This window comes from Spermophilus citellus (genome assembly GCF_964194105.1).
Source record: "Spermophilus citellus genome assembly, chromosome: 15".
Taxonomy (NCBI): Eukaryota; Metazoa; Chordata; class Mammalia; order Rodentia; family Sciuridae; genus Spermophilus; species Spermophilus citellus.
The window spans coordinates 19,181,428-19,207,670 of NC_138195.1; the positions used below are offsets into that span (position 1 = coordinate 19,181,428).

Consider the following 26,243-nt stretch of genomic DNA (forward strand, 5'->3'; position numbering starts at 1 on the left):
ACTTTTATATAATAAACCTTTGTTTTACAAAATACCCTATGTCTCAGGTATTCTATTATATCAACAGAACATTAGATTAATACATATCTAACACACTAATCACAATCTTGGATGTCACATCAATATCTTAAACTGCTTTGAAAGTTTCTAAATGCTTACTCCTAATTTTTACATACTAAACTTGCTGCAGATAACAAACATGCTCTGATGAATAAAATTTCTGAGGAGAGTAGAGGAGGTCATCAGTAACAACATTTATGTTAAGTGACAGCGCCATGATCTATGGAAAGTCAATAAAGAAACAATAAATGGATTTCCTATTTTTGAGCCATTATATATTTTATCAGATCAGAGCATCTGTAATTGTAAGATGCACCATTATTTTATATATCACTAAGAAAGAAAAAACTAACAAGTAAATGACATGAGATTAATTATAAGATACATTTAAAGTTTTAAAGTTTAAAGAAGCTATAATGTGGAGTGGAAGCAATGATCCCTACTTAGACTTGATGATGAAAGATAATATTTATAGCTAAAGTATTTTCTACTAAAAGTATAAAATATTAATTATAGAAATAAGATAACAGACTCTGACAATATTAGCATTTTTAGGACATTTTCATTTTTTGACCGCCTCGTATATATTATTTTCTTTTCTTTTAGTACTAGGGATTGAACCCAAATGCACTTTACACTGAGCCCTTTTTTATTTTGAGACAGAGACTTGATAAATTGCTCAGGCTGGCCTCAAACTTGTGATCCTCCCAAGTAGCTAGAATTACAGGTATGTACCATATGCCTGGGTCTATCTCCTTTTTGGTAATGATACTCTGAGTTTGCTTTGGGAAACTATATTTCTTTCATTTTCAACCATATGAACTGAGGTAGATGGACCACTACATCCCTCTGTTATTACTTCATAAAAGAAGCTAATTTTCAGTCAGAAAAGGGACATACTAGGAGATTTGGGCCTGAACTTCTGAAAAACAGATGTTCCTCCATCCTCCAAGGAATAATTGGAATTAGATTTTTACTCCTTATTTGATATTATCTGAGAATGAGTGCTGGAACCACAACGGCCATTTTTCTGCTACCAAGGAGAACTTTCACTGTTAGAGTATGACTTTGCAAAGTCTGAGAGGGCAGGGATTTGACGCTGGTTCTGACAAAAACGTAACTTTACAGAATATGCTTGCCAGGGCAGATGTTTAGAAACCTGTTTCCTTATGGCTGAGGTATGCACTTTCACATTTCTTGTGATCATTCTATCAGCCACTTTCCCCCTAGTGTTTGCTCAGTAAATAGGTAATGAGAAACAGATGTCTTCCTCTCTTCACTCCTGCAGCATAGGAACACAGTTCAGTAAGTAAGCCCTTTTAGCCACAGATCTCCAGTCACATTCCCAATCAGTTAAGGCAATAACAGTTTAATCACCATATATTAGATCCCGGTATCTATCTCTTACTAGTTCCAAATTTAGGAGAAGATTAAAGGATTGTGAATGCTTGACTAAAACCCAACAATATTATTGCCCTTATTTTATATAAGTGTACTGAATTTGAGAGAGAATGAGCAAGTTACACAGTCACCAAAATCTGATGTGGTAAAATTGACAGTCAAACCTAGGGACCTCTCATTAGCTCTGAAGTCTATATTTTTTTCAGTGTGTTCAAATGTACTAAAAACAGGCATAGTTCATTTACAAGATACTAGATACTAAAAACCATGGTGGGTTACAGAGGAAAGATAAAAGAAGATAAACTCATATTAACTGTGTATCTACTATATTTTCAGACACTATTCCTAAGTGATTGATTTATATTATTTCTTAGATCCTCACAATCACACACCTCCCCCCGGAACCTGCAGTAAGTTAGGTGAGAAGCAGGTATCCAAATCTCATGTACTTTCAGTTTGTAAGTTGTTCCTGAAGGCCAAATATTAGTCTTCCAATATTATCAGGATGTTAAAAATAGTGTTACATAAACAGCATTGTTTTATCTGTTTGATTCACATACTTACTGAAAAGTTCTTTTCAATAGCACAGAACACAGCATCCACACATATGAATACCCCTGTTCGGCCTACACCAGCACTGCAATGAACCACTATAGGTCCTGTAAGGTGGCTCTTCCTTACATAACGAACATATTTTATGAAATCATCTGCTGAAGTAGGAGTGCCATGGTCTGGCCAGTTAGTGAACTGCAAGTGTTTTACAGAGTGGCTAGTTCCTGTCTGTCAGAGAGAGAGAGAGAGAGAGAGAGAGAGAGAGAGAGAGAGAGAGAGGGAGAGAGAGATTTATTGATTTCTTATACAAGAGATTTAATTTCAATTTCTAATATACCAATAATAATACAATCATTATAATAGTGGACATACCATATTATACTAATATTATATAAAACTTTCAAAGAGAACTCAAACCTAATTTTGATTTATAAAAAATCTGAAAGTTGCCGCCAGGTTTGAATTTTTTTCTCAATTTTACAAAGGAGAACACAATAAAACAATGAAAATAAGAATATTAACAGTCAAAAAAAAAAGAATATTAACAGTCAACACAAATTGAGCTTACCAAGGGCTTCCCAAGAAATAACCCATTTAATCTTCACAACATTCCTGTGAGTCAGCCCTACTTTATCCTTTGTTTTTACAGATTAGCATTAGGGGGATTGAGAGGTGTATACTAGGTCACAAGACCCATATGTTTAAATTGGGACTTTAACATAGGCCTCTTGAACCCTAATGCGCTATTTTTATTCTGCATGAGGTTGCAGAAAAATCAAGATTTCAAAATATTTAGGGTAAAAGACATGCCAATACATTAGGAATATAACCATAAAAGGCAATCTAGTTTAGCTTTTATATTACTAAATATAAAAACTGACAGGGGCCTAACCAAACTTCTCTAGTGATGTTGTCAGGTTGTTTATGAACATGAGAGCAGACTGTAGTCCCAACTATTGTTCTTAGCACCCTTGAAGTATACTCATGAAATTCTTCTCAAGATTGACATAGGTAACACTTGGAGTTTACCATATTCAACCCAAAGGAATCATCACTCTTTCCCCAGTGTGGGAAAACTGTCTTACCTCACCAGGGTCCCTCTTGGAAAATTCAGAATGGGTTTCTCTCCCCCCCCTCCCTTTTTTTTTTTTTTTTGGTAGTTGTAGATAAACAGCATGCCTTCATTTTATTTGTTTATTTTTATGTGATGCTGAGGATTGAACCCAGTGCCTCACACATGTAAGGCAAGTGCTCTGCCACTGAGCCCCAGCCCCAGCCCATTTTCCTCCTCTTTGGTTTACCCTAAGATGTTCAGACCCCTCTTCTAATTTGTGATGGTTAATTTTCATGTCTACTTGGCTGGGTCACAGTACCTGGATATTTGGTCAAACATTATTCTAGATATTTCTGTGAAGATATTTTTTTGTATTATAGTATATTATAATTTAAATCAGTGGACTTTGAGTAAAGCAGATTACTCTCTAGAACATGGGTAGGCTTCACTCAGTCAGCTGAATACATTAAGAGAACAAAGACTAAATTCCCCTGAACAAGAGGAATTCTACCAGCAGATGCTTTTGGACTCAAACTGGAATTCTTTCCTGGGTCTCCAGTCTACTGTCCCATTATGTAGATGTGTCAACCCTCCACAATTATGCAAGCCAATTACTTAAAAGTAATATTTTTTCCCTCTTCTTTCTCTTTCCATAAACATAAATCCTGTTGGCTACCTTTCTCTAGATAAACCTAACTATAATAAGAATGCTGTGTTATATGTTCTATATTAACGTATTTAATATAGTTTTATACCTGAAATCATAAATCTAGAAAACCTCCAAGTCACTTTGGCTATTAATATGTTCTATATTACATAACACTTGATAGTGTCAGAAATAACTTGAGATCTGGAAATGACAGTGAGAGGAGATGATATTTAAAGCAACTTTTAACTTAATACTGAATAGAAAACTCATTTGAATCGTTGGTGTATGAAACTGAACGATGTAAACAATACTTCAAAATCTTGTGAAGGCACCAAATTGAGAGTTGCTATTATCAGATCTTTCCTGTACCACTGACTATTGAGAACTTGCACAAAGGTGGACCTCACTAATTTCCTGATCCAATGCCATGTAGATGGAACTCCTGATGCAGACTGTCCAACCATGGGCCTCAACTTAAAGGCCACCAGCATTGGCACCCTTGCCAGGGCTTCATAGGATATCCTTAGCATTTGAATCCTTGCAATGGACTATTACTCTGTGCCTCCCACTTGATATTCTCTCTCTTTCTTTTTTTTTTTGAGGTACTAGTTTATTTTTTTATTGATTTTTTGGAAAAATAAATGACAGCAGAATGCATTACAATTCTTATTAAACATATACAGCACAATCTTTCATATCTCTGGTTGTATATAAAGTATGTTGACATCAATTTGTGTCTTCATGCATGTACTTTGGGTAATGATGTCTATCACATTCCACCATCCTTGCTAACCTCTTGCCCCCCCCCTTTTCCTTCCCACCCCTCTGCCCTATCTAAAGTTTGTCTATTCCTCCCATGCTCCCCCTCCCTATGCCACTATGAATCAACCTCCTTATATCAGAGAAAACACTTGACATTTGTTTTTTTGGGATTGGCTAACTTCACTGAGCATTATCATCTCCAATGCCATCCATTTACCTGCAAATGCCATGATTTTATTCTCTTTTATTACGGAGTAAAATTCAAAAAAAACATATCAAAAAGATCTTGTACCAAGATCAAGAGGGATTCATCCCAGGGATGCAAGGTTGGTTCAACATTCAGAAATCAATAAATGTAATTCATCACATCAATAGACTCAAATATAAGAATCATAAGATCATCTCAATAGATGCAGAAAATGCATTTGACAAAATACAGCACCTTTACATGTTAAAAACACTAGAAAAACTAGAGAACAAAGACTAAATTCAGGGATAACAGGAACATATCGCAACATCTTAAAGGCTATCTATGCTAAGCCTCAGGACAACATCATTCTAAATGGAGAAAAATTAAAGGCATTCCCTCTAAAAACTGTGAAGAGGGATGCCCTCTTTCACCACTTCTATTCAACATAGTTTTTGAAACACTGGCCAGAGCAATTAGACAGACAAAAGAAATTAAAGGGATATGTATAGAAAAAGAAGAACTTAAATTAGCACTATTTGCTGACAATATGATTCTATACCTAGAAGACCCAAAAAGCTCCACCAGAAAACTTCTAGAACTAGTAAATGAATTCAGCAAAGTAGCAGAATTTAAAATTAGCTCCCATAAATCAAAGGCATTTCTGTATATCAGTGACAAATCCTCTGAAAAGGAAATGAGAAAAACTACACCTTTACAATAACCTCAAAAAATGAAATAAAATACTTGGGAATCAACGAAAGAGGTGCATTAAAATTCTTATTAAACACATATAGTGCAATCTTTGAAAACTACAGGATCCTAAAGAAAGAAATCAAAGAAGACCTTAGAAGATGGAAAGATCTACCTTGCTCTTGGATAGGCAGAATTAATATTAACAAAATGACTATACTACCAAAAAATCTATACATATTTAATGCAAATCTGATCAAAATCCCAATGGCATTCCTCATAGAAATAGAAAAAGCAATCATGAAATTCATCTGGAAAAATAAGAGACTCAGAATAGCTAAAGCAATTCTTAGCAGGAAGAGTGAAGCAGGTAGCATTACTACACCAGATCTTAAACTATACTACAGAGCAATAGTAACAAAAACACCATGGTATTGGCGCCAAAACAGACTGGTAGACCAATGGTAGAGAATAGAGGACACAGTGACTAAACCACAAAACTACAATCATCCTTTATTAGACAAAGGTGCCAAAAACATGCACTGGAGAAAAGATAGCCTTTTCAACAAATGGTGTTGGGAAAACTGGAAATCCATATGCAACAAAATGAAATTAAACCCCTATCTCTCACCATGATACAAAACTCAACTCAAAGTGGATCAAGGACCTAGGAATTAAACCAGAGACTCTGTATCTAATAAAAGAAAAAGTAGGCCCTAATCTTCATCATGTGGGATTAGGCCCCAACTTCCTTAATAAGACTCCTAGAGTTTAATAATTAAAACCAAGAATCCAACTAAAAAATTTCTTCTCAGCAAAAGAAATAATCTGTGAGGTGAACAGAGAGCCTACATCCTGGAAGCAAATTTTTACCCCTCACACATCAGATAGAGCACTAATCTCTAGGGTATATAAAGAACTCAAAAAGCTAAGCAACAACAACAACAAAAAAAAATAACCCAATCAATAAATGGGCCAAGGATCTGAAGAGACACTTCTCAGAAACGGATATACAATCAATCAACAAATATATGAAACAATGTTCATCATCTCTAGCAATTAGAAAAATGCAAATCAAAACTACTCTAATATATCATCTCACTCCAGTCAGAATGGCAGCGATTATGAAGACAAACAACAATAAGTGTTGGCAAGGATGTGGGGGGAAATGTATATTCAAACTTTGTTGGTGGGACTGCAAATTGGTACAGCCATTATGGAAAGCAGTATGGAGATTCCTAAGGAAATTTGGGAATGGAATCACCATCTGACCCAGCTATCCCTCTCCTCGGTCTATACCCAAAGGACTTAAAAACAGCATACTACAGAGACACAGCCACATCAATGTTTATAGCAGCACAATTCACAATAACTAAATTGTGGAGACAATCTAGACGCCCTTCAGTAAATGAATAGATAAAAAAAATTGGCATATATACCCATTGGAATTTTGATCTATCTTCTCTAAGCACATACACCATTTGGAACTGATTTGTTAGTGTCTTCCTCACTAGACTATAAAAGTTCCAAGAATAAAGACTGTGTCTCTCTTCTATATCCAGGAAAGTTGGAAAAGTGTTTACAACAATTCTTGCTGTCCACTTCTTTTCTCAATTCCTTATTCCTTCTCCTTGTATAAAATGTGTTTCCTTTTGAGTTTCACACATATTGGCTTTATCTTCTCATTGTTATCACCCAGTGACTTAATTTCACAATCTTGCACATTCACTGAAAATCCTAATCTTATCCCTTCTAGAACTTCTATCATCATTCAGAGTAAATTCATTTCTAAACTTCACAACAAACATAATAACCTCACAATATTTTTATTTCTGTCTTTCAGGGGAGACCACTTCCTTTCTTCTACTCCCATTGATGACCACCAAAACTATAATGTCTGGTATAGAATATTTGCAGTTCTACAATTCCAACATCAAGTTGTGGCCAGAAGCTCCTACACTACTATCTCAATATGCTTCACTTCAACTCCAATGTTGAATGACCAAATGGAGGTCTTCATGTCCTCCATTTACTCCTTGTTTATTAACCCTCATATATCACTAAGCAACTTACACTTCACAGTGGATTATCTGAATCATCTCTTACCAAACTGTCAATTCTTTGATTCTTTGAATCTTCCCACATGTACTAGATAGCATTCCATCCTGAATTAGTCCTATAGTCTGTGTTCAGGGATCCCAAAGTTATGCAGCTAAGAAGAAAATAATCACACAGTTGCATGTTTTGTTGCTTGTGTAAATTTATGGGTCCACCCACTAGCATCACTCATTATCAACCCTTTCTTGGTCATTGTCTCTGTTTCAATCAACTTATTTGGTGATGACTCCAAATCTCAACAGTTCTTTTCAAGATTCCTGTTCAACTCCAACTTCTTTTCACTCCTGATGAACACACCATCACTAACCTGTTAATCCAACCCATTTGAGTAATGTAACTTACCACTTTCTCCATTCCATTTCTATTTTCCAAATCTATTAAAGCATGAATTACTCTACACCATTGTTTCTTTAATTTTTTTAAAGAGCGAGAGAGATAATTTTTTAATATCTATTTATTTTTCTTTTTTAGTTTTTGGTGGATACAACATCTTTATTTTGAAAGGTTAATAAAATAGGTACTTGTCACTCTGTTTTTCTGTATGCTTAACAAAACACTGTTGAAATCTTAAGAACTGTTTGCTAATCTTGTTCCCAGAATGTGCTGTCCCCAACTGCAGAATGTAATTTCCCTCCCTGCCCTCTCCAAGGAAAGTATATAAGCTCTGCTTAAGCTGTTCTCAAGGCTTTTTGCTCTATTCAAGTGAGCTCTGAGCCCCAGCATGCTGGACCCCCAATAAACCCTTTGCTGTTGCATGAGACAGTCTCTTGGTGGTCTCTTCCTCCGACGCTCGCCTGACCTCTACAATTTTTTATGTGGTGCTGAGGATAGAACCCAGAACCCCGTGCATGCCAGGTGAGCGCATTACGGCTTGAGCCACATCCCCAGCCCAATACCATTGTTTCTTAACAGAACATTCTATAACAATGCAAATGTTCTACTTCTGTGCTGCCCCATATAGTAGCTACTAGTAACGTGACTAACAAGCACTAGAAATGTAACTACTGCAAATGAGGAACTGAATTTGTCATTTTATATAAATTTAAACTTAAATAGTCAGTCTACAATGTTGAACAATCTAACTTCTAATCCTTCCTTTTATCATTTATAAGCCACAAGTCGTAAATCACTTAAGTCTACCAATTCAACTCAACTGCATTATTTGACCATGCAACTCACTAAAATTCTTCAATGTCTCCCAACTGTTTTTTTTTTTTATTACAAAGTTCAAACTCTTTTGGTGAAAAAAGACATTTCATGCTTTAGATGGATAGTCCCTGCTTACTTTCTATCTCTTCATTTTATCTTTCATTATTTCCTGAAATTGAACTCTTACATTACAGAAATACTTAACTATTTATATTTCTATATACACATCTCATGCAGTTTTATATGTGAGTCATTTATTTCCTCTATCTTTATCATGGGTAATTCTCCGTCCAGATGTCACCTACTCCAGTAAATCTTCCCTTAAACCTCAAGAAAATCTAAGCACTTCTTTCTGACCCTCCATACAGATCTTGATATTACCACTGAAGATAATAATTCAAGAATCAGTGAGTATATTAATCTTGTGCTATTTAATAAGTTTCAGTAGTGCCTGGCAGAGTGGTTAGCACTTCAAGAACTCAATACATATCTGCCACATTCAGCAGAAGCAGCCAAAGAATATCCAGGATCAGACAACTTCTAATACTCACTCTCTCCATCCCACCTCTCCAACTTTCTTTTCTTTTCAAAGTTTGGTTAATACAGAAGTAAAAGTGATGGTAGTTAGTTTCTTCTATAAAAGGGAAGTAAAAGGTTACTTATCAAAGTATTTATTCAGTCTATATTACATCTTAATCCTAATTTTTAGTCCTAATATACCTGCTTGTGTAGTATAGTACAACATACACTTCATATTTATTTTTAAAAACTTACAGACTTCTCCACAATTTGAAATATTCGAATGATGAAATATTTAAGTATCTGGTATTTCTCCTGGAAGATACGAAGGTGTTTCAACTCCAAAGGCGTCTTCAGTGAAATGGGCCAGTAATTGTGGCATTTCGTAACTCCATCCTCCACATCTCTGGTTATCATGGCAATAACATTAGAATTATTTTCCAAAACCATTTGCCAGAAGTCATTTGTAGTGTGTGGCAATGGTCCTTGGGTAGCAATATAAAAATTCTCTTCTCCATGATTGACTATTCTAATATAACTAGCATTGATGTAGTCCATGCTTTCTCCAAGAGGAACACGTGTTGAATCATCTATTACAGAAAGAGAAACATTTGGTAAATAAAGGAAAAGTGGGAGATGCAATACACCCAGACTTCATGAAAGCATTTCACACATGTATCTCTTCAACCAACAGAGAAGATGGCCTAGAAGATTCTTCTCAAAGGGGTTGAGTTCATAACTTTTCTTTACCCCATAAAACACACTGGCATGACCTAAGAAAACATACAATTAGTGGAGTTTTATTTATTAAGTTTTTAATATACAAAGAAGAATGTCTACAGCATCTAGACACTTTGAAAAACTCCTCTTAGATATAGTAAAGATAGGATCAGACCAAAGAAAATATATACTAGCTTGCAATTGAACACAACAAAGGAGGAGCCCTCTGAAGCAGTAAATGAATGACATTCTCCTACAAATCTGGGAACCCTGAAAACCTAGAGCAGCAGGAGCCAGAAAATATGACAGGTGACTTAAGATAATCACAGGATTAATGGAATTCCACTGTGCCCTCCACTAAAGGCAGCCAGCTTTTATATTCATCCTCAGTCTTCAACTGGTAAAGTAACATGCTAATCAAAGCTTTCTGTGGCAAAAGGATGTTGTAGCATTTGCTCCAAGTAACATGGGACTTGTCTAACATGTCTTTTATAGGAAATATGAAAAGAAAAACCTAGTTGCTTGGCCCATTAATAAAACTTAATTGTCCCAAGAGCTCTTCCTTCACTTGACATAGACACTTGGAGTTCTTATTCCACTACTGCTCCAGCACAGAAGTAGAAATGTACATAATACCAAAGCCCCTTCCTTATATGCAGAGCTTTCACTAATCACCTCAGAATGATGTGGACTATTGATCTAGCAAATATTGCAATGACAACAATAACTGAACAGGGACTTAACATGATTTCTGACAGAACTATTCTCAAACTGCAACATAACACACAGAATCCTTCTTTTATAAATATGTATATATAGGAAAAACAATTGCTGGATAGACAGTATTTTTAAAAAGAGACCATTCTATGAAATCCCTGTAAATAATCTTCTTTCAAAAAAGTTACTATTTTTCAAATGGAATTCAAGAGTACATTATCTTATTATTTAAAAGGATAAAATACATCTATGTTTAATAACAAATGTTACATTATATCATATAGCAGGTAACAACATTATATAAAATCTTTTATCATAGTGTATATGTATATGTGTATGTATGCATGATGCATATGTAATGAGAAGTCTGGCAAGTATTAAATCAAAATACCTGTAGTTATTTTATCATCCAAATATAGAGTATGTACTCATAGTATGAATGCATTTTTATAATTTTAAAAAGGGAGATTATATGTTTGAAATTAAACAATCTAAAATATTAAAAGCTTGCTTTTAGATAAAAACATGATAACTCAAGCTTATAAGTTATATTTTAACAGCAAACAAATTAAGAAATTTAGAAAATTTGCTTGAAGAAAAAAGTGATAAAGATGACAATAATGACTAATATGCTAAAAGGACATCAAGCAAACAAAGGGAATATATAAAAGAAATTTCAGAAACAAAATTTTATAAGACACAGTAGGAAATAAACCAACTGATCATAGAAAAGTCCCCTAAACAGAATATAGTAGAAACATGCTGAGTGGGTATGAGTAGGAAGTTATGCTGTACATATTACCTTATAAATTTCAAATAATCCTTTGAGGAAAAGCTATTATCATTCTTGATTTTCAGATAAAGAACCTACTCTAAGTAGTTTGTTCCATGTTGTGCAGCAATTCTATTAGAATCCACAGTCTCAAAATAATTCCACTCTTTTCTAACTCTCAAGGAAGACTCAAGTATGCAGAAAGAAAAGACCTCACTGAGTGTCAGGCAACATTAATGAAGAGAGTTTCTAAGATTCTAGGTCAGCAGAGTGTAAGATCTCAGAGATAGGAAACAAAAATTATGCTAGTGGATGGATCACTAAGGATAATGGTGAGTGGTGCCACTCCTGTGTCCACTCCTTGATTCTTGAATACTAGTTATGACAGAAACAGCATTGTACTAATCTGGGGGCATATTCTGCTTCCTGGGGAACACAGCCCCATTCCAGCAAAGTATTTCCATAAATATGGCACTGTGATTGAGTCTTCAAAAGGACAACATTCTGTCAAGCTAGCTGAAAGATAGTGGGGGATATAACACTAGTGAATTTCATGAGCATGAACCCACTGCTACAAACCATTTGCCACAAAATGTGTTCCCTAAACAGAAGCAATCTGTGTGGAATATCATGTAAGGTATTCTGTAGGTCTATGGATGGTAAATTTGCCAGAAGCACTGAAGCACTGTGTCCAGGGAAGACAGATATATATCCAGAGTAATTTTCTATTTAATAAGAAAAAAAGCAAAAAAGCACTGTTTCTTCCATAATAAAAGCAGCCCATTGTAATCAAACTGCCACTAGGCAGTTGGCTGATCACCCCTGGGAATGGTGCCATACTGGAGACTCAGTGTTGGTCTCTGTTGCTTGCAGACTGGGAACTCAACAGTGGCTATAGCCAGGTTGGCCTTGGTGAATGGAACTACACATTGCTGAGTGCATATATAACCTTCATCCCTGCTGACAAGCCTGCTTTGTTTATGAGTCCATTGTCCAATGACAGGGTTGCTAGGGAAACAGTCTGACTATCAATACCCACAGAACAAATACCATACTTGATTATTAAAGTTCTCTTACTTTTGCATTCACAGAAGACACAAATAGCTTTGTGTTTTTTGCCCAGAGAGGTCTTTCTACATACCTTTCCCAGACCTTCTTGTCACCAATTTTCTAGTCATGTTCCTTCAAATTCCCTGATCATCTAGGTAAGGTATTGGCCATACCCTATGAATAGTGATAGACTTATACTTCTGGCCATTTCTCTGAAATAAATAACAAATTACATTGCTCAAAGATCTGCCCACTGGGAGTATTTCCCTTCACCATTATCCTTCAGATATTTTGCAAAACAGGAGCTGTGATGCTGCAGCTTTCCATTTCTTGTGGTGCCTGCATATCATATAGAACCATCTTAAAATCAGTGTATGTCTTCACTTCCTCTGTCAATTGATCATACAGAACTTTCCATGAGGCCATAGGCACACCCTGGCAGAGAGAAAAGAGTGTAGCAGGAATGGGGACAATAGGTTTTCAGGTAGCTTCTTCACATAACTTACTTTTTTGGGCCTTTCAGGTCCTGTGTGAACCAAATCTCACATTTACCAACTTAATTTAATGGTTAAGTGCTATTGTGCGTGTAACCAACTTTATAGCTTGGTAAGTCATGATTAAGCAATCCTCACTTAGTGGGGAACTTAGTTCTCTATTAAGCAGTCTCTACAAAGGCCCAATAGCAGGCTAAAAGCCGTTTTTCAAAAGAAGAGTAATTACCCACAAAAGATGGCAGGACTTTTCTCCAAAATTCTAAGACTTGTGCTATGATACAACTATAGAGGTCTGTTAAAGGATCTGGATACACTACCACCTGCCACTGACACTTCAGGCATGATGAATCTGCTGGGTCCTATGCAGTGCAGCTTGCACAGCATACTAGACTTGTTCATCGGAGCCTTCTCTTGTTCTAGGACCTCCTCAAAACTAGCTATTTTCTATTGACTTAGTAAATGGGCCAGAGAAACACATCCAAAATGAGTGATACATTGCCTCAAAATTCAGAGGTCCACTAGGAATTGTGCCTCCCTTTTCATTGTAGAAGCCAGATATAGCAATTCACCAATACAATCATTCACCTAAGAAGGGATTATCTCAACATTTCCTACACAAGTGCATCCCTAGAAATTTCACTGAGGTATAAGATCTTTGGATTTCAGTTGGGTTTACTTCCCACCCTCTAACATACAAATGTGATGGTAAATGTGAATTGTGACTTTTCTAGCTGAAAGCAAACTATTTCTGATGCTCTTTACTACTATGCAGGTAAGGGCACTTGACAGATCATACCAGATATAAGAGGATAATGCCAATTTTTAAAAGTAATGAGACTACAACTTGTATGGCAATTGCAACCAGAATCACTATCTGATAAGGCGTATAGTAACCCATTGTCATTCTCCAAAATTTATCTGTTTTTAGTATAGGCCTAATGGGTGGGGTTAAATTGGGATGTGGTAGAAATCACCACCACTTTACCCTTTAGGTCCTTGATGGTGACACTAATATCTACGACCTTTCTAGGAATATTGTTTTAATTTACTCTTTCACTATAAAAGTCTTTCCCACTATAATAGCCCTCACTCCACAGGTCAGAGAACAAATACTTGGATTATATATCATGAAATAACCAAAATAGGAATTCAAAGTCCTACTGAATCCACTGTGAAATGAACCTAAACTAAAACATCATTGAACACAGATTTCCATAATACCCTATTGTGACTCATAGATCACAGTAATGTGTTAGGTCTCCCGGAATTAGTGTCAGTTCAGTAGTCTCCAAAAGGTCTAATCATTTGCGTTTTCCCAATGCACAGTCACCTTAGTAAAAGGTTATATGTTCCTTTCAGAGGTTGGAAGAAAGGTTAACAGTATAATTTTGATAACATACTGGCATCTCTCCTTACAGACCTATCCTGACCTCCAATTCATTAAATGAGTCCTGGCTCAAGTCTGGGAAATGATTAAGGGTCTGTAATTCTGTCTGGAATCCAATTATACCCACTGTATTTAGGTTTCCCAATGCAGTGGCATCAATTTCTACTGTGATTTCTGACCTACAGAGAAGAGTAATAGCAGAATTCGCCTTACAAATACATTTCTCACAGTAATGAGAAAGGTATGTCCTCTAGGCCCTCCTACAGTAGGTGAAGCATGTCTCCCATGATAAATCCACTCTAACATTCCTATCTCTCTGAGCCTTTGGACACCTTCCTCCGTATTATATTAAGGATGTACTGGTATTTAGAACTCAATTAAAGTAGACCACCAACCAAATAAACTGTTAGAATCCTTTCTAATCCTCTAAACTAGTACAACACTAAATTCAGAATCTCTTCTTAGTGGACTCAGAAAATAAATTCAGCCTCACCCAACTTTATGTCCCTTCTATCATTGTCTACACCCTCAATCTCTATTCCCACAAATATTCCCCTAATTTCTATATGTATAAATTGGAAAAATTACATAGCTCCTTTGGAGTATAGTATACCTCCTTATGAGTCACACTTTTCACATTACTTTTCAGGGTCTACTTAAGACCAGTTATAGATCTATAAGCAATGAAGAGGTGGTTGTCTGGAGTCCTGAGAATCAATTTTGTCTTGCAAGGCAACAATCTTGGAGGAGGTCATAAAAGTTTCCGCAGGCAAAGTAGGGTTAATTTCCTTAGACTTGTGGTGGGAAGGGTGCATCTACTGGCAAAGAAGCCTCATTGGAGTCAAAGGGCTTGATGTGCCCAGCTTCATCAGGCTCTTCTCATAAGTCCCCAACCCAATTTTCAGGATCCCATTCCTTCTCAGTCAGTGCACTCACTTTAACGGCAGACACCTGCAAGGTTGGGAATTCAGTTTACATTGTAATTCAGCCATCTGAAGAATGAGATGCTGAGTTTGGTTTTCAGCAATCTCAGCTTTATGATTACAGGACATAAATGGCTTCTTTGGGACCACATAAAACCCGCAGATTATTTGTGTGCAATATGAGCTGGCAAAGGAATTCCAGAGACCATCTTTTTCTTTTCCTATTTTGTATAGTACAGTTAGGAATAACTAGCCAATATCATTCTACTCATTAGTTTAATAAAAATGTTCTAACTTATCAAAGAGTCACTCAGAACCTTGATTCTTACAAGTAAACATTTGAATAAGAGTAAACAATGGTGATATTTTATGTATTTCCATTGCCATATCATACCATGGATTATCAGGATTCTATTTACTATTAGGAAAGTCAATAATGCCTTTAAATATTATCAGATTAGAGACCAATTTATATGAAACTAATGCTTAAGATTGTGTTCTTCTAGAACCATTCTTAGTATGAAATTCTATAAATAGAGAAATAGAATCAATAAGCTGTTTATACATACAGCAAGAGAGATTTGTTTGAAGGGAACTGGATCATGTGATTGACAGGGCTGGCAAATCCAAAATCTGGAGAGAAAAGTTGATATGCAGCCTTGCATCCAAAAGCCATTTGGAGGGAGAAATACTTCTTGCTCAGTGGACTTCAGTCCTGCTTTTTCCCCTCTCAATGCCTTCAGCTGATTGGATGAGGATCACATTGTAGGGAATAATCCACTTTGCTCAAAGTCTACTGATCTAAAATACCTTTAAAAAATGTCTTCATAGCTAGCTACATCTAGGTAGTATTTGACCAAATTACTTGGATACCATGCCTAGCCAATTTGATACATAAAATTAACCATTACAAAACTAAAATTTTAGTAGACAAGATGAAGGAGGAAAGTCTTTATTGAAACTAAATACATTCCCTATAATACAAGTGAAAGAAAGAAACAAGAAGATAAAAAGCACATAAACAGGAAAAAAGAAAGCACATATAAAAAAAACTACAGAGGTAAAAATAATCAGAAGAAAGATAAAAACCCCAAATCAACTTTTTAACAGTTTATTGGGGTATAATTGTCATACATGTACAAATCATACATGTACGTGTCATACATGTACAACTCTACAAATCATAAGAGCTCCAGAAAAAGGGACAAGAAACATTGAGAAAGAGCCATTACTAACAAATGAAAAGCTTCTTACAGCTAAAGAAAGACCTACTAACAGGTTCTCTGACAACATTCCTGAATTCTAAGGTAAAAAAAAAGATTTCTTATAAAGAAAAAGAGTTATATGACCAGCATATTTCTCATCTAAAACCCAGGAAGTTAGGGTCAGTGAAATAACACTCAAAGAAAACTTAGAGAAAAGGAATGAAATCCCAGAATCCTAAAATTAATTCATTTATAAGGATAAGAGAAGACACTTTTGCAGAAGGTATAGTTTGAGATTATTTAAATCCAATTGCTTATAACCTACCTAACCAAACTATTATGAAGTTTTAATGAATTAGGATGGAGATCTTAAATTAAGAAAGAAAAAAATGAAATAACAGAGCAACACATCTGGCAAAATAAAAAGTGATGGAGTATCTATCATTTTTAATGATAAAAATTATTTCCTGGAAAAGGAAATATATCATTCAGGAAAGCTTATGAATGGTCTGGAAAAAGAAATAAGATAAATGCTAAGATAGAGTGGTCATTAAGCTTCAGTTTGAATCCCAGCTCTGTCTTCTATTTGCAATGTGACAACAGAAAATTTACTTAATCTTTTTTAGCCTTTTTGTAAAACAAGGATATCAACAGTAGCAACATCATATGATGGACTTATATCAGTAAGAGAAAATAGTAGTAACTGTATTGCTACCATAGCTATACTGCTATTATTATTAATATTACTAGTGCTAGTAATGGAAATAAACATACAGTGTCCACACTAAGGTATAAATGCTAGTTTAATCTCTGTCTTAAAAAGCTAATGCTTTTCCAGCTATCTAAACTATAGTAGAAAACTGTACAAAGTATTTATAAAAGTGTAATATACCTTTTGCACTGAGTTCCAAATCAACTTTTTAACAGTTTAATGAGATATAATTGTCATACATGTACACCCATGAACTCACCACAACAATAAAGATAATTGAATATTTCCATCACTACAAAAAAATCTCATATTATAATCTAGCCTTCTTACTCCAATCCTGTCACAAGGCAACCACTCATATACTTTATGTCAATGCAGATTAGCTAAAATTTTATATACATTGAAGCACATAGTGCTATTTGTATTCTAATTATGGTATGATAAAATGAATCAACTGGGTGGCTTAAATAAGGCAAATTTATTCTCATAGTTCTGGAATACTAAAAGTCTAAGATAAAGATGGCAGCAGGTTTGATTTCTTCTGAGGTCACTCTTTGTGGCTGGCAGATAGCTACTTTCTTGCTGTACCCTCACATGGTCTTTTCTCTGTGCTTTTGAATTCCTAGTATCTCTTTGTGTTTTATTGTCATTTTCTTATACGGACACCAGATGAATTGGATAAGGGCATATACAAAGAATCTTGTTTTATCTTAATTAGCACTTTAAAAGTAAAACTTTCATGTGTATTGGGAAAAACTTTGCAAAACTCAATGAAGCTATAATTTTTTCTTAGATTTTCTTCCAGAAGTTTTTATATTTTTGTCTATGATCCATTTTGGTTTTTTTTTAATTTATTGTTGGTCATTCAAAACATTACAAAGTTCTTAATATATCATATTTCACAATTTGATTCAAGTGGGTTATGAACTCCCATTTTTACCCCGTATACCGATTGCTGTATCACATCAGTTACACTTCCGTTGATTTACATATTGCCATTCTAGTGACTGATGTATTCTGCTGTTTATCCTATTCTCTACTGTCCCCCTTCCCCCCCCTCCCCTCCCCTTTACTCTCTCTACCCCCTCTACTGTAAATCATTTCTTCACTTGTATTATTTTTCTCTTACCCCTCCTTTCCTCTTATATGTAATTGAGTATGACCCTGAGGCTCACCTTCCAATTCCATGCAATTTCCCTTCTCTCTCCCTTTCCCTCCCACCTATCATCCCTGTTTAATGTTAATCTTCTTCTCAAGCTCTTTGTCCCTACCCTGTCCTTGGTTACTCCCCTTATATCAAAGCAGTCATTTGGCATTTGTTTTTTAAGGATTGGCTAGCTTCGCTTAGCATAATCTGCTTTAATGCCATCCATTTCCCTCCAAATTCTATGATTTTGTCATTTCTTAATGCAGAGTAATACTCCATTGTGTATAAATGCCACATTTTTTTATCCATTCATCTATTGAAGGGCATCTAGGTTGGTTCCACAATCTTGCTATCGTGAATTGTGCTGCTATGAACATCGATGTAGCAGTGTCCCTGTAGCATGCTCTTATTAGGTCTTTAGGGAATAGACCGAGAAGGGGAATAGCTGGGTCAAATGGTAGATCCATTCCCAGCTTTCCAAGAAATCTCCATACTGCTTTCCAAATTGGCCGCACCAATTTGCAGTCCCACCAACAATGAACAAGTGTACCCTTTTCCCCGCATCCTCTCCAGCACTTGTTGTTGTTGGACTTCCTAATGGCTGCCAATCTTACTGGAGTGAGATGGTATCTTAGGGTGGTTTTGATTTGCATTTCTCTGACTGCTAGCGATGGTGAGCATTTTTTCATGTACTTGTTAATTGATTGTATGTCCTCCTCTGAGAAGTGTCTGTTCAGGTCCTTGGCCCATTTGTTGATTGGGTTGTTTGTTATCTTATTATCTAATTTTTTGAGTTCCTTGTATACTCTGGATATTAGGGCTCTATCTGAAGTGTGTGGAGTAAAGATTTGCTCCCAGGATGTAGGCTCCCTGTTTATCCCTCTTATTGTTTCTTTTGCTGAGAAAAAACTTTTTAGTTTGAGTAAGTCCCATTTATTGATTCTAGTTGTTAACTCTTGCGCTATGGGTGTCCTATTGAGGAATTTGGAGCCCGACCCCACAGTATGTAGATCATACCCAACTTTTTCTTCTATCAGACGCCGTGTCTCTGATTTAATATCGAGCTCCTTAATCCATTTTGAGTTAACTTTTGTGCATGGCAAGAGAAAGGGATTCAGTTTCATTTTGATGCAAATGGATTTCCAGTTTTCCCAGCACCATTTGTTGAAGATGCTATCTTTCCTCCATTGCATGCTTTTAGCCCCTTTATCAAATATAAGATAGTTGTAGTTCTGTGGATTGGTTACTGTGTCCTCTATTCTATACCATTGGTCCACCCGCCTGTTTTGGTACCAGTACCATGCTGTTTTTGTTACTACTGCTCTGTAGGATAGTTTGAAGTCTGGTATCGCTATACCGCCTGATTCACACTTCCTGCTTAGCATTGTTTTTGCTATTCTAGGTCTTTTATTATTCCATATGAATTTCATGATTGTTTTATCTATTTCTACAAGAAATGCTGTTGGGATTTTGACTGGGATAGCATTGAACTTATAGAGAACTTTTGGTAATATCGCCATTTTGATGATGTTAGTTCTGCCTATCCATGAACAAGGAATATTTTTCCATATTCTGAGGTCTTCTTCTATATCTCTCTTTAGGGTTCTGTAGTTTTCATTGTATACGTTTTTCACCTCTTTTGTTAGGTTAATTCCCAAGTATTTTATTTTTGGGGGGGATATTGTGAATGGGGTAGTTGTCCTCATTTCCATTTCAGAGGATTTGTCGCTAATATACAAGAATGCATTTGATTTATGCGTGTTGATTTTATATCCTGCCACTTTGCTAAATTCATTTATTAGCTCTAATAGTTTCTTTGTAGACTCTTTTGGGTCTTTTAGGTATAGAATCATATCATCTGCAAATAGTGATAATTTAAGTTCTTCTTTTCCTATTTTTATGCCTTTAATTTCTTTCCTCTGTCTAATTGCTCTGGCCAGTGTTTCGAGGACTATGTTGAACAGAAGTGGTGAGAGAGGGCATCCCTGTCTTGTACCAGATCTTAGAGGGAATGCCTTCAATTTTTCTCCATTCAGAATGATGCTGGCCTGTGGCTTATCATAGATTGCTTTAACAATGTTGAGGTATGATCCTGTTATCCCTAATTTTTCTAGAGTTTTGAACATAAAGGGATGCTGTACTTTGTCGAATGCTTTTTCTGCATCTATCGAGATGATCATATGGTTCTTATTTTTAAGTCTATTGATGTGGTGGATAACATTTATTGATTTCCATATATTGAACCAGCCTTGCATCCCAGGGATGAATCCTACTTGATCATGGTGTATAATTTTTTTGAAATGATTTTGAATCCGATTCGCCAGAATTTTATTGAGGATTTTTGCATCTAGGTTCATTAGAGATTATTGGTCTGTAGTTTTCTTTCTTTGAAGTGTCTCTGTCTGGTTTAGGCATCAGGGTGATGTTGGCCTCTTAGAATGTATTTGGAAGTTCTCCCTCTTTTTCTACTTCCTGGAATAGCTTGAAAAGTATTGGTGTTAGTTCCTCTTTAAAGGTTTTGTAAAACTCTGCTGTATACCCATCCGGTCCTGGGCTTTTCTTAGTTGGTAGTCTTTTGATGGTTTCTTCTATTTCCTCTATTGTTATTGGTCTGTTAGGTCGTCTATATCTTCCTGACTCAATCTGGGCAGATCATATGACTTAAGAAATTTATCTATGCCTTCACTATCTTCTATTTTATTGGAGTATAAGGACTCAAAATAATTTCTGATTATCTTCTGTATTTCTGAAGTGTCTGTTGTGATATTGCCTTTTTCATCCCATATGCTAGTAATTTGGGTTCTCTCTCTTCTTCTCTTCGTTAGCATGGCTAAGGGTCTATCGATTTTATTTATTTTTTCAAAGAACCAACTTTTGGTTTTGTCAATTTTTTCAATTGTTTCTTTCATTTCGATCTCATTAATTTCCGCTCTGATTTTAATTATTTCTTGCCTTCTACTTCTTTTGCTATTGTTTTGCTCTTCTTTTTCTAGGATTTTGAGATGAAGTATAAGATCATTTATTTGTTGGTTTTTTCTTTTTTTAAGGAATGAGCTCCAAGCAATGAATTTTCCTCTTAGAACTGCTTTCAATATGTCCCATAGATTCCGATATGTTGTGTCTGTGTTTTCATTTAACTCTAAGAAGTTTTTAATTTCCTCCTTGATGTCTTCTATAACCCATTGATCACTCAGTAACCTATTGTTCATTCTCCAAGTGATGCATGATTTTTCCTTCCTTCTTTTATCGTTGATTTTCAGTTTCATTCCATTATGATCAAATAAGATGCATGGTATTATCTCTACTCCTTTATATTGTCTAAGAGTTGCCCTGTGACATAATATATGATCTATTTTTGAGAAGGATCCATGTGCTGCTGAGAAAAAAGTGTAACTACTTGATGTTGGGTGGTATATTCTATATATGTCAATTAAGTCTAGGTTGTTAATTGTGTTATTGAGTTCTATAGTTTCCTTATTTAACTTTTGTTTGGAAGATCTGTCCAGTGGTGAGAGAGGTGTGTTGAAGTCTCCCATGATTATTGTATGGTGGTCTATTAGACTCTTGAACTTGAGAAGAGTTTGCTTGATGAACATAGCTGCACCATTGTTTGGGGCATATATATTTATGATTGTTATGTCTTGTTGGTGTATGGTTCCCTTGAGCAGTATGCAGTGTCCTTCTTTATCCCTTTTGATTAACTTTGGCTTGAAATCTATTTTGTTTGATATGAGTATGGACACTCCTGCTTGTTTCCGCAGTCCATATGAGTGGAATGATTTTTCCCAGCCTTTCACCTTCAGTCTATGTATATCTTTTCCTATCAAATGTGTCTCCTGTAGGCAACATATTGTTGGGTCTTGTTTTGTGATCCATTCAACTAGCCTGTGTCTCTTAATTGGTGAGTTTAAGCCATTAACATTTAGGGTTATTATTGAGATATGGTTTGTTCCTCCAGCCATATTTGTTTATTAATGTTACTAAACCTGATTTGTTTTCCTCTTTGATTACTTTCCCCCCTTTACTGTCCTACCTCCCACTGATGGTTTTCAATGTTGTTTTCGATTTCCTCTTCCTGTAATGTTTTGCCAAGGATTTTTTGAAGAGATGGTTTTCTAGCTGCGAATTCTTTTAACTTTTGTTTATCGTGGAAGGTTTTAATTTCATCTTCCATCCTGAAGCTTAATTTCGCCGGATACATGATTCTTGGTTGGAACCCATTTTCTTTCAGTGTTTGAAATATGTTATTCCAGGATCTTCTTGCTTTCAGAGTCTGTGTTGAGAGATCAGCTGTTATCCTGATTGGTTTACCCCTAAATGTAATCTGCTTTCTCTTGTAGCTTTTAAAATTCTCTCCTTATTCTGTATGTTGGACATCTTCATTATAATGTGTCTAGGTGTGGATCTCTTATGATTTTGCACTTTTGGCGTCCTGTAGGCTTCTAGGATTTGGGATTCTGTTTCATTCTTCAAGTCTGGGAAGTTTTCTCGTATTATTTCATTGAATAGATTGTTTATTCCTTTGGTTTGGAGCTCTGTGCCTTCCTGTATCCCAATCACTCTTAAGTTTGGTCTTTTAATGTTATCCCATATTTCTTGGATGTTCTGCTCATGGTTTCTTAGCAGACTTGCTGAGCTGTCTATGTTCTTTTCAAGTTGAAATACTTTGTCTTCATTGTCTGATGTTCTATCTTCTAAGTGATCTACTCTGCTGGTAGTATTGTCAATTGAGGTTTTAAGTTGGTTTATTGCTTCCTGCATTTCTGGGATTTCTATTTGTTTGTTTTTTATTACCTCTATCTCCCTGTGAAATTGGTCTTTTACTTCCTGGATTTGTTTATGTAGTTCCTTGTCAAAGTGATCTTTCATTGTCTGGTTTTGCTGTCTCATGTCTTCCTTGAGACTCCAGATCATCTGAAGCATGTATATCCTGAACTCTTTATCAGACATTCCATCTGTTGCAGCTATTACCTCTTCTAGAGTTGAGTTGACCTGCATTGCTTGTGGTCCTTTCTTTCCTTGTCGTTTCATACTGTTCGCGTTTCTTTCTGCTTGGTGAAACTGTTGTGTTTTTGAAATTTTCCCCCTATTTATTTATATTGCTCTTGTATAGTTGGGAGATCTCTCTTGCAGGGCGGGTAGTTGGCTATGCTCCTCCTCTAATTAGGGTGATCTATCTACCACGCTGGTTGGTCGCAGGTCTGCCCATCCTGCGGGCGCGGGTGGCGGCTCTACTTTGCCCCCACTCCAATTGTGGTGACCTAACTACCACGCCCTCGGGTCGTTGGACCTGATCTGGATGTGGGCGGCAGCTCTGCTCCGCCCCTACTCCAATTGGTGTGACGTGTCTACCACGCTGGTCGGCCTCTAAGCCTGTTCCGCCGGTGGGTCGCAGATCTGCCTACCTTGCGGGCTCGGGCGGCAGTTCTGCTCAACCCCCACTCCCAGTGGGGGTACCTAACTGCCTCTCCAATGGGTCGCTGGGCCTTTTCCGGATACGGACGGCGGCTCTGCTCAACTCCCACTCCAACCAGTGTGATGTGACTGCCTCGATGCTACTTGTCCACCACACTGGCAGGCTGCCGGGCCTGTCCTGCCAGTGGGTCGCAGGTTTGCTTACCTTGCAGGCTCAGACGGCGGCTCTGCACAGCCCCCACTCCAAATGGGGTGACTTGGCTACCGCGCAGTCGGGTCGCTGGTCCTGTTCCAGGCGTGGGCGGCTACTCTCCTCGGCCCCAGCTGCAGTTGGGGTGTCATGATACCACGCCGGCGGGTCACTTGGCCTGCTCTGGGCGCAGGTGGCAGTTCCACTCTGCCCCCCAGGCCTCCACAGCACCCAGCAGGACCCGGACCGAGAAGCAGACCCTGTAGGTTCCCCAGCCCTGGGCCAAAGCAGCTTCGGGAGCCAGAACCCGGCCTTTCCGACCCCAGCCACGCTCTGCTAGGAGCAGGCTCCACAGAGCATCCGCCACGGATTCCCAAGCCCCAGGCCAAAGCAGCCCCGGGAGACCGAGCCCGGTCGCTCCAAACTCTCCCGGCTCGGTACACGCTCCACTAGGAGCAGGGTCAAAGACGCAGTCCCCGCGGGCTCCCCAGCCCCGGGCCAAAACTGTTCCGGGAGTCAGAGCACCGCCGCCCCTCAGCGCACGTTCCACCTGGAGCTGGCGTCAGCTCGCAGTCCCCGCAGGTTCCCTAGCCCTGGGCTAAAGCAGTTTCGGGAGCCAGAAACCTGCCTCTCCGATCCCAGCCACGCTCTTCTAGGAGCAGGCTCCACAGAGCAACCGCCACGGATTCCCAAGCCCCAGGCCAAAGCAGCCCCGGGAGACCGAGCCCGGTCGCTCCAAACTCTCCCAGCTCGGTGCACGCTCCGCTAGGAGCAGGGTCAAAGACGCAGTCCCCGCGGGCTCCCCAGCCCCGGGCCAAAACTGTTCCGGGAGTCAGAGCCCCGCTGCCCCTCAGCGCACGTTCCACTTGGAGCTGGCGTCGGCACGCAGTCCCTGCAGGTTCCCCCACCCTGGGCTAAAGCAGCCCGGGGAACCAGAATCCGGCCGCTCAAAGTCTGGCGCCCGCCTTGCCAAGAGCGAGCCCCGAAGAGTATTCTCCTCAGGTTCTCCTGTCCTGAGCCTGAGCGATCTGTCTGCGAGACGCAGGCAAATACCAGCCTGGAATCACCTGTTCCGTAGTTGAATGAGCTGAGATCAGTAGAAAACAGGGATCATTACACCAGCTCTCCAAGATGGCGGCTGCTGTCCTCCTCCGTGGTCCGACCGGTGTCGAGAATCGAACTGGACCGCTTCTCTCCTCTGTCTCAAAGCCGGAACTCAGCACTAAGCACGGCCAGTGCACCGCTGGCAGGAGCCCCCAGAATCCGCATCGCTGTACTCCCGCTTCGGTACCTCGCCGCTACTCAGCGCGCGCCCCAGACTCCATCCGCGGGGCGGTCCGCCGAGCAGGTTCTGCTACCCTCCGTGCGGAGAAATTGCCCGCGAGCGAGCCCCCGCAGTCGAATCCCGCACACTGGAAATCCGTCCTTTAGATTCTGGAGCACCTCGATTTCACTGGAAATTCCCAACAAGGTAGCCTTCAGCCGTTTCACCTCGTCTTTCTCCTGTACAGTGACGCGGTGCACTGGGGTGATGCACTCCCATCGCCGCCATCTTTTCTCTATGATCCATTTTGAGTAAATTTTTATAGAAGGTTTAAGGTAAGAATCAAAGTTAATTTTTAGTATAAAAACATGCAATTGTTCAAACCATTTGTTAAAAGATTATTCTTTCCTCATTTTCCTGCATCAGTAAATTCAGATATCATCATCTTCCCTGCCCTCCTCATATTATAGAGAGCAATCACAGAAATCTAAGTCACCACAATTATTGGTTTAGTAGATCCTGATCCAGAGACAAGTAACAAAACATTGTATCATGCTAAAAGCCAAAGATCTTACATATAGGGTATCTAACTCCCTTATTAGCTTTTAAAATGCTTTGTTGGTTGAAAAAATGCTAAATAAATGTAAAATCCTGTCTTTCTGTAGTCCTGAAAATAGCTGAGCTATTTAACAAAAGCCTTTCTTGATTTGGTAGTACAGAGCCATAAATATGAGTGTGCAAATTCAATCTATGCAAAAATACTTTAACATTTAATATTTAATAATCAGTAGGAAAACCTATGATTGTTTCATAGGCCTAAAATTGTTGTCAAAACACTTAAAACCCCTTTATTTCTGATTATAAACATAGAGAAAAGTAAAAAGTAGTAATATTAATATTTACCTCAAACACTATAAAACTTTAGAATTAAAGCATTTAATTTGTTAAATTATCATTGAGTAGCTGAAACAGTATTTGCTTTCTCCTTTCATCATATAACTTACAGAATGAGCATTTTTTCTATGTTTTGGTTGTCATACTCCCTTCTAAATTTGGATCACTCTCTATTGTTTTGGACTTTGTACTTTCATTTTTGTAAAAAA

General features: G+C 37.6%; 1 protein-coding gene across 1 annotated transcript in view; it reads right to left on the minus strand.

Annotated features, from left to right (window-relative positions):
• Window positions 1–26,243, minus strand: part of PTPN20 (protein tyrosine phosphatase non-receptor type 20) — a 67,260-nt gene that overhangs the window by 6,917 nt on the left and 34,100 nt on the right. The window contains exons 6-7 of the mRNA XM_081268364.1: window positions 9,400–9,734; window positions 2,026–2,241 (exon numbers count right to left, since the gene is read on the minus strand). Of these exons, the coding sequence (XP_081124490.1) occupies window positions 2,026–2,241; window positions 9,400–9,734 (551 nt within the window). The remainder of the gene's footprint in view (window positions 1–2,025; window positions 2,242–9,399; window positions 9,735–26,243) is intronic.